The 10,000-nt window shown below is 40.5% G+C and overlaps 1 protein-coding gene across 4 annotated transcripts in view; it reads right to left on the bottom strand.

The window, feature by feature from the left end:
- The window catches only part of LOC138023178 (uncharacterized), an 11,031-nt gene extending 6,753 nt beyond the window's left edge, over positions 1-4,278 (bottom strand). The window contains exons 1-4 of one of the 4 annotated variants that reach the window (XM_068870204.1): positions 3,982-4,278; positions 3,362-3,387; positions 2,578-2,651; positions 582-760 (exon numbers count right to left, since the gene is read on the bottom strand). In XM_068870204.1, coding sequence (XP_068726305.1) covers positions 582-660 — 79 coding nt within the window. In that variant the 5' untranslated portion in view covers positions 661-760; positions 2,578-2,651; positions 3,362-3,387; positions 3,982-4,278. Of the gene's footprint in view, positions 1-581; positions 764-2,577; positions 2,652-3,361; positions 3,388-3,981 lie in introns of all 4 variants that reach the window. The other 3 variants (XM_068870210.1, XM_068870215.1, XM_068870221.1) reach the window with 3 other exon arrangements.
- Between the last annotated feature and the right edge of the window lie 5,722 nt (positions 4,279-10,000).

Below are 10,000 nucleotides of genomic sequence, written 5' to 3' on the forward strand. Positions count from 1 at the left end.
AGAGCACGCTACTCATAGGTTCCTGACGAAACAGATCAGGTTTTAACCAATAGCAATTTATGGTGAAAATGGGGTAGACATGAGTGCAATAAAAGGGAGCTTAAGCACGTGCGTTTTTGAGACGCGGGACTGAAGCAACCGGAAGTGAGCTGTTTTCCCTTTTAACTTGTTTTCACACAATCACGTTTACATTGCCCATTAGAGATGATAAGTATAAAAGTCTGAGAGACACCACTGTCCTGGCACGCGAAATTTTCTCTTCCGGTTGCCGTCCGCGTCTGAAAAACGCGCGTGCTTAAGCTCCCTAATGTTCGCCTCTCATCTTTTTTCCGTTGTGCGAGAGAGAGGTATTCAAAAAAATCTGCATCTTATTGTGCCCTTTGTCTTGAGTACCGTCCTCGCCTGTGGCCTTGGGCACAGTTCTCTTCCGATTGCCGTCCGCGTCTCAAAAAACTCGCGTGCTAAAGCTCGCTCTTTCCCAATAGGGACCTCCCAGCTGGTTAAATGACATGTTTTTATTTTTAGGTCACGGTTCTCTTCCTTTAATAAATTGACCCTTTTAAGTAAACAGCATAATTTACCTGACAACGAAATTAGCACGAAGAAACAAACCAACCATAGGAGAATCACAGCGGTGAACTTTACCAGTCGCACGCGCATTTTGCTTCGGAAACAAGACGAAAAAGAGCGATAGGATACTTGCTGTCAGAATATAGGCACTGCTTTTCTAGCGAAACTTCCCAGTTCCGAAGGACTTTGTCTGCTTTGAAAAAGACAAAATGAGGAAATTTTCAGTAGATCGATGCCGCTATTTATTTACATAAACGTGTCGAAGAACGTGAACTGAAATAAAAGTTAAAAAGTTTTACAAACTCGGAGCTAAAAGTTAAAACTTATGAAATATTTCGTCCGTTTTTTCAACCGGACTTCATCAGTCAATCATATTAATGTCAAAAAGATGAATTTTAAAAAAGAGTTTTAACGCCTCTTGGGGTTTAGAATTGTGTCATAGATAGCTGCTAATTCGTAACCATTGTCTCTGTTTAACGCCGGTTTCGTAAGTTTAATTTGAATAGCTTCTTTTATCCTGCGTTTGAAGGTGTTAACTTCAGTTGATAGTACTTTTGTCTTATTTGGGTCCACCGAGTGGCCCTCCAGGCGACAATGCTCGTGAATAGCTGATGAACTTCTTGAACTTCTTCAACCGAAGTTAACACCTTCAAACGCAGGATAAAAGAAGCTATTCAAATTAAACTTACGAAACCGGCGTTAAACAGAGACAATGGTTACGAATTAGCAGCTATCTATGACACAATTCTAACCCCCAAGAGGCGTTAAAACTCTTTTTTAAAATTCATCTTTTTAACATTCATATCATTGACTGATGAAGTCCGGTTGAAAAAACGGACGAAATATTTCATAAGTTTTAACTTTTAGCTCCGAGTTTGTAAAACTTTTTAACTTTTATTATGCTTCCGGAGCAGGAAACAAATGTTTTTGACTGTGAACTGAAATGTTTCGTGCTTAATTAGCCGTGGAAAAATTTTCAAATCTACATTACTTAGCAACCACAACGCAGCCTCTTAAGGATCATTCAAAAGTGGAACTAACTCCCTCACATATTTTTTTAATACTATCTTTATTTATTTGTTCAGTTATTTAGTTATATATTTTATCTGAGAACTATTAGCGCTCATGTACTACTCTTTAATCCGAGTTGAAATAACGTTTACGACTACTACTACTACTACTACTACTACTACTACTACTACTATGTTAAACGATCTGTTTTCTATATGAGTAATCTATAACAATGATACTGTGATTTTCAGTTTAGTAATGCATGTAGGGAATTCAGACATCGGGGACGGTAAAGCCCACGAAAGTCTATAACGTAACAGTCACCTTGGAAACAAAGCAGGTTGCCCTTGAAAATATGATAACTTGAACATTAAAACTTAATCACGAGGCTTCGCTTGTGCCTTACTCAAATGAATATCGTGGTATCATGATCATTTCAGACTGGATAGGTTCATGCTCAAAAACAAGAGTGACTCTACAAAGTGTAAATTTTCAGACTGGTAGAGAAATTCTACTATCATGACTAGAAAACATGCATGGTTGTTTTCTGAGACAAAAGAAAGGATTTGTATCAAAAGAACAATTCGCAAAGCTTTATTTTGCGACACCAATATGGCAGCCATAACGTTATGTCAAAACACTATAGCAAAAATAGCATAAATTATTTTCATTACTAGCCGGAAAACATGCCTGTAGTGCTGCTTTAACATGCTGCTTGTAATTAGAGGAATCTTTCGAAGTCTTTTTCGAAGTGGACATGGCATATGTTGAAATAGCATACTAAGAATTTTTAAACTCAGTTGTGAAAGTCACCCACTTTGCGCATTTTTATACTGACAAACTGACTTACCGGAGCAGAAATCACGTAAAACAAAAGAAACAAAAGACAGAAAAGAACAAATAAAGACTACTCCCTAGTGACCAAAAACTTAATGCTTTCCGGTTGCTTTTTCAACTTAAGTGTTTTGTGAGATCACGGAACCGTAGATACTTTACCTTCTGTGGTGCTAGACAACCGGTTTCGTCGTTTCGTTAGATATAACATAAAGGAACTTGTCACCTCTTGACCACTAGGGAGAAAAAGTGGATTAAGTAGAATACGTTTCATGCAAAATTTTCACTCACATTTATTTCGCTGCCACAAAACAATAATATCATTGCTTAACGAGAAAAAACATCGTGCAGCACACATTTTAGCAAATATTTTTGCGGTAACTTGCGTCGTGACAATTCGTAAAATCCAGCGCCAACGTGAACATACAATGATCTGAAACGAAACTGATATTATATTAATTCTCTAAAACCTCGCATGCCAAATTAATTTTAAGATAATATGACCGTATTGCACGACACGAACAAGATGGGCTGACAACCTCGAAAGAGTTACGATAGTGCAAAGTTGTGAGATCTTTTAGAACAATATTATGCCTGCCAAGACGGAATGCTTGTCATTTCGCGATGAAAAGTTTTTTTTTTCTGTTCTTAGTAGACTATATGTTGATGTGAATGGCGGCACATGAAACCAGCATATTAAACACACATCACCGTTCATATTCAAATTTCCAAACAAGACGCTCATGTTTTACAACTGGCGGCCAACCTTCTTGCAATTGAAGATCGTCGTCAATTTTGTGTGCGACAAATGTTGCCTGCGGTACTGTCAAACTAGTTGTATGATGAACTCTACCATTATCACTTTTTACTGCGTTAACGCATCTCAGCGAAAGTATCAAGGCGGCTATCAAGCATGTAACAAGAAGCGGACTAAAGTTATACTTACTTTTATCAAATGTCCGACGTTTGGGCCTAAAAGTGGAATTGAAAACTCTGATAAATTGCCAGTCGCGCAGGTCACGTTGCTGTGGTAAGAATGCTCAAAAGGTACCCCCACAAACTATTCAGGATTTTTCGATGAGTCGACGCCAAACTTGATTGCCTTAATTAGGCCGCCATAGCGTAACCCAGAGAGTCTCAGGTGTCAATTCATCAACGAAAAACCGTTCGATAAACGAGGAAGTGTAAACCCTAAAATTGTGAGATCTTTTAGAACCATGCGATGCCTGTCACGGCGGAATGCTTGTCAAATATATTCGCGATGAAACGTTTTTTTCCGTTCTTCAATGCCTTTGGACATGTTGATGTGAATGGCGTCACATGACTAAAGCCAGCACAACTCACACCACTGTTATAATGATTCAAATCTCCAAAGAAGACACCTGGCTACCAACCCTCTTGCAATTGAAGATCGTCTTCGATTTTGTGACCGACAACTGTACTGTCAAACTAATTGTTAACTATATATATACCACTATCACTTTTTACTGAGTTAACACACCTTGGCGAAAATATGAAGGAGGCTATCGAGCGTGTAACAAAAAGCGGACTAAAGTTTATACTTACTTTATCAGATGTCCGACTTTTGGGTCTAAAAGTGGGATTGGAAACCCTGATAAATTGCCAGTCGCGCAAGTCAGGTTGCTGTGCCAAGAATGCTCTCAAGATACCCTCACAAAATATTCAGGAATTTTCGATATACATGAGCAATTTACTCTCGCATTGCTGGAGGGCAATTCGAAGATAGGTAGTTGAATGATCCTTTTTGGTTAATTCGTTTAATATTGATAAGCGTCCTTCATTTGAGATTTCGGGACCATAGGTGCACATAGGTAGAACATTTTTTTCTAAAAAACTGTTAGTTAGGTAACCATAAAAACATTTTTCCGCAGTAAGCATAATTTGTTTGACGTCAAACCTTTGTTTTCGCACCCTGGTCGGTAATTAATCATTCTTATCGGCTATCCGATTTACATGAAATGTTTATTCCTCTGTGTGTCTTACCAGTTTTATCATTTCGTTGAGTAACAACCATACTTTCATCACCCAACGGTTCTTTATTTACCCGAAAAAGCCTTTAAAAGCTACATTCCAGTATCTATTAACATTCTGACAAATCAAGAGCAGCTCCTCTTGCAATTCATTGCATCATTTCACGCTCATTCTGCCACAGAGTCAATTTCTCTCTTTACACGACCATTTCTTTTCAAGAGTGTAACGTTCTTTAGTTCAACAAGATAAACATTACGCTTAACTTTTCAGATAAATACAAATTCCGAATGCAATAAGTGTGCACGCGGCTGGGCAGGGGAGTTTCGGGCTTTCAGACTGCAGGCACCCCAAGCTCAGTGCGCGCCTTGCCCACAAAAATATAACGATTTGTTTGGGAATCTCAATAAAAAGCTTAAGAAGATAATTATATAAAAAAATCTCAATTAAAAAGCCTAACCTTATTGCCATTGTGGGTAGCTTCCTTCCTGTGTGGTTATTTTCCAGATCAGACGCGATTTGAGCCATTTCTCAATTTAAGGGTTGTCGACGGTTATAATAAAATCCCAAGGCCGGAGACTAAATTCTCAGGAGCCACAAATTTGAGTCAAATTTTTTTGGATAAAATGTTCCCACGGTCACAATTCCACACCAGAATCAATTGACAAAGATTGAACTTTCATCTCAACCCACTATCAACGCAATAGCAGTCCTGCGAGCAACGTCCGGCGGCAAAATTGCAACAAAACAGCTTTCGAAGGAGATGCTTTATCAAAAAAGTGGCCATGGCGTACGGCTTCGACTGTTGAAAACAAACTGAGCGTTACCAGGGTGGCAGACCGAAGTTTGTCAACCGCAAATTTCTTTATTCCCCTGGGTCTCCAACTGCTTTTATTTACTATAAACTACTCGAAATTCACACTCTTGACAATGTATTCAACAATAGGATGGCATCCTTTATCTATAAGCTTAAGCATTTCTCTGATAACACGCCAGGAGTTCCTCATAATTTAATAATACCTCAGTGCATGCAGAATTCATAGCTATAATGCTAGATATGCCTCGAAAGAGAACTTATAGAGTGTCCAGAACAAATTATGAGCTTTCAAGATTTACACCAACTGCTTCTAGAATTTTGGAAAATGCACCATATAATATTAAAACTTTACCTTTTTCTCTATTTATTAAACAATATAAGCGCTCCTTGACAGCCAAACATAATAATTATATTCCTTTCCTTCCTAATTATTATTATTAAAATTATTATTATTATTTAAATTGTCAGTTTGTTAATTTATTACTATGTATTCTTATTTGTACTATCTGTTTTGCCAGTCCACTTCTCTCTCTATATATATATATATGTATATTTATTTCTTCCTTTCATGTAATTCCTATAGTAGTGGCTATCTTAAAAGCATTTGCTACTATGCCCACTAACTTGACGCACTTTTCCAGTTTCAATCTCACTCATGTATAATTAGTCTTTTTCTTTCTTTCTTTTAATTGTCATGTCCATTATGTATTTTCTGAAATAGTGCATAATAATAAATCTGAAAAATCGTAATCTCCTCTAAAATTCGTAAAATTCCTCTATTGGGCCTAGCTGGGCCACAATTCGCAGTGGGAATCTGCCTGTTTCAGATGTGCATGAGCTTACGTGCGTTATGGTTACAATATTTATTCACCCCCAAAAGACATTTCAAGAATTTGTTTTGGACCAATTCTGTCGGGTCTTTATCCGGATCACCGGTCCAATCAATACCCCAGATTTCACTGCAATAAAGGAATATGGGCGATATTAATTAGTCAAATAGCTTAGTTGTTAGTTTGATGTTCTCACAGAAGTGAAATCCCATCTCTTTTCTTAATTTAAACAGTGCTTTGAGGCCGACATTTTTCAATTCTTGCCTCGCAAGAGTGAAATTTCCGTAGGGACACAATGCTAGGCTTACGTACTTAAGACTTAACGTTGTCTAACATATTTACTCCATATCTAAACAAATAGTCGTTTAATAGTCGTTTAATAGTCGCATACTGGAGCAGCATCGAGAAGAAAATCCCGAACAGGGTTGGAGCAAGAACATAGCCCTGCTTTACTCCACTACTGACTGGGAAGGCAAATGCCTTGGAAGTGGCCCCATCGAGACAGACCGTATTCTGCATGTCCTGGTGAAAGGAGGTGATGATCACCAGGAGCTTTGGAGGGCAGCCAATCGTCTGGAGGATCTTGAAGAGCCCGCGTGTGTTCACCAAGTCAAAAGCTTTGGTGACAATGGCTGCTGCTATCGACATTTCTCCTGCAGCTGACGGAGGGAGATCATATCCTCTGTGGACCTCCCGGCTCTGAAGCCACACTGTAACTCGGGATAGACTTGCGAAGCAAGGCTCTGCAGGGGGGTCAAGGGGACCGGCGAAGACTTTGCCAACAATGCTTAGAAGAGAGATGTCACGATAATAGTTGCAATCACTACGGTCATCCTTGTTCTTGTACAGGGTGACTATGTTGGCATCTCTCATGTCTTGGAGGATGTGACCTTGCTCCCAGCACAGGCAGAGGAGCTCATGAAGCGGTTTCAGGTGGATAAGATGTTCAAGTTTTCTGGATGGAGTGGACTCCCATGGAAGAAATGTTCACGGTCTCCCTTCCAAAATGCATGCAATTTTTTCTAGGACTCCGACGAATTAACTTTCGAAGCATGCAGCGGATTTGTTCTAATGGCCTCACGAGTAGTCTTTCGATGAGTCCACTGGACTCTGTTTGAGTCTAGTCGGCACTGATAGCTCCAGTGAAATCCGATGAACGACATTTTCAAGGTCTCTCCTTGAGCATACGGGGGATTTCTCTCAGGGATGGAGTTCATGTGCACCCACTGGATTTTCTTCGAGCCTAGTCGTGACCGATAGATCCGGTGGGCTCCGATGGACAAACAGGAGATTTACCTCACGGCTACACTTCTAGTGCGACTAATGGACTACGTACTGGCGTCTAGCGAGTCTAGTAGTGACCTATGGATCCAGTGGACGCCGATGGACAATATTTTCACTGTCACCCCTCCAAGAAGGATAGTGACTCTTTTGTAAGTCTCTCACGGATACACTTATGGTGAATCCAATGGACTCTACTCTAGGCTTCTCGTCAGGTACGCCTACTTTCTATTTTCAAACGGATCGTACGGTAATCCAGAATGCCTTCCAAACTAAGATGTGGTGTTCCAATTTGAGAAAATTCAGAACAAATGCAAAGAATCACGTCAAAAATGGCTGATTTTTTTGGTGTAAAATGGAAACGTGCCTCGGAGAATACCTTTTGTATGAAACAGGTTTTGAAGTTCCATCGGAAATGAGTGTAAAATTCAACGGATTCTCGATAAAAAAACCTTCCTTGCCCAAAGGAGTATTTACTAATTCATCGGAAATTAATCATTTTGGAAAAACCCATTTTAGTTTGGAACGCGTTAAATACTGAATCCCCTTTACAACCATAAACCCACTGTATGCTGTTACCTGCTTAAGTGGGATCAGAAATTCTGAATCCTTTTACAACCAAGAAAAGATAGCGGTTTTTGTACTGTGTCGTGATGGCGGATCAGAGATTCTGAACCAAGCACTGTGGATGCTTAGCTGCGACATAGTTAATGCATGGAGATGGTTATGAAACTCAACAGATTCCTTTGTTTCATCTTTTTGTCGGCATTTTTGGCCTTGACCCTGCACAAAACACACCTTTTTCGAGAACATAACCAATCAAATACTTCGATTCAATTATGCTCAAATAATTTGCAAACCCGTGCGAAGCGAAAGCAAAAGATTGTGAAGGGTCACGGTCAATTCAGTATAGCTTGCGACAACATTGTTATCGCTATTTAAGGTTTTGAGGTTTCATAACCATTCCCTCGATTAACTTTGAATGCGGTGATCTAAAAAATGTCTTTACCGAGAAACTGTTATTTTTGCGCCCCGTCGGTTTCTACGCTATTCACTTGGACGAGCACGTAATGCATCACTCACAGAATGAAATGTCTGATGGTTGTAAACAAGCATAAACTAGGACCCAAGTGTGGTATGGCGGGATCGTGCGTGAGCAAATTCTTCAGTGCGGTGGAGCCTGTAGTATTGCTGTCAAGCTTTTCCTCTTGTCTGCTGTCTTGCCGTTAGGTACGCTCTTTTGTTGCCTGTCGTGTTTTGCTGACTGTTCAAGGTCCCGCCTGTGTTCACTTTTTCGTTTCCTTCGCGTCTTCAATTTTTCTTTTTTCCTGTTATGGCTAACGATTCCCAAGCGTCCTTCACTGCGCCACGTTTCATGCATTCCATCGCCAATCGTGTTTTGGGCTGAGGCTGAAAAACATTCCCGAGTGGAAGTCAGAGCCTTTGCCAATCGTGTTTTTGGGCCGAAGCTGAAAAACATTCCCGATTGGAAGTCAGGGCCTTCTCTTGTCCTTGTTGATAGACTTGCCGTCTTGTCCCACTTTCACCTGTAACGCCTGGCCTTTTGTACCGCTTGTCAAGTTTCTTTGTGACTGTTCCGCCCACTGCGACACCGTCGGCTGTTGCCTCTGCAGTGGTTTCTGCAGATATTTCATCCCCTTGCTTTCTCTGTTGTTGGGTTTATCAATCTGTCTAGTCTGTTTCCTTTCCTGACGTCCACCTTGGTGTTCGCGCTAAGTCGTGTTCGTCTACAGGTACTGGGGATTATGCCATGATTTCTGTCCGGGCAATTTTCTTATCAGCTCTCTAGTCTGTTGCTTCGTCTTCGTGTGTGGTCCCAATTAAGACATATACGTCCACTGGCACAGTGGATGCAGTTTAATTCCCTCGATATTCTCCTGGCATTTCTCCGAGCTTTCTCGTGTATCTTGTTCTGCTTTTCTTCGTCGTGTGTTGCGCTTCACCCAAATTTTCTATCGTGTTGATCTTATGCAGGCGTGCTCGTACTAATCCTTGATCTTGCCTTTTTTCGTTTTACACGAAATGTTCTAGTTGTGGGGTTAAGTATTAAGCTAGGACAGGGTGGGATGGGAAGTGAGGCGTCGTTATGGATATATGTCCTGCGACTGAATTAGTCGTGCAATACCAAATCAAGCGAGAAACAATGTATTAGACGGGGCGAGAGAAAAAGCGAGTGCGAGGAAAGCCCTACTGAGCACTGAGGTGAAAGGGGCAGTCTTTGCCCCAAGCTCGTTCCCAGAACCTCTCCCTTGGCTTCTGGGCTGAGGCGTAGGAAGAAGTCCTGGGAAAAAGTTGTCTTTGCCTGGGTTTCTCTTCCTCAATTGAGGGATCCCCTACTTCCACAAATCCCATAATACCCCCTCCCCCATAAATTTTGCATAATCATTGTTTGCAATTTCTTCTGGGACATGAAGATGCGCCAAGAGAAATCGAAAATAATGCGTAAAAGAAGTGCATTATGGGATTTGTGCAAGTAGGGAATTATTCGTAATTGTCAATTTGCTCCAAGTGAAGTATTATTTTTCGTTTTGAACACTGACAGCTTCATAGGAATCACGGGAAATGAATATATTTTTTATCTGGACTCGAACCTGGGAACGTTTGGCTAATAACCCCTTCACTTAACCACTAGACTACCAACCACCTC

This window comes from Montipora capricornis, chromosome 2 (assembly GCF_036669925.1).
Source record: "Montipora capricornis isolate CH-2021 chromosome 2, ASM3666992v2, whole genome shotgun sequence".
Classification (NCBI taxonomy): domain Eukaryota; kingdom Metazoa; phylum Cnidaria; class Anthozoa; order Scleractinia; family Acroporidae; genus Montipora; species Montipora capricornis.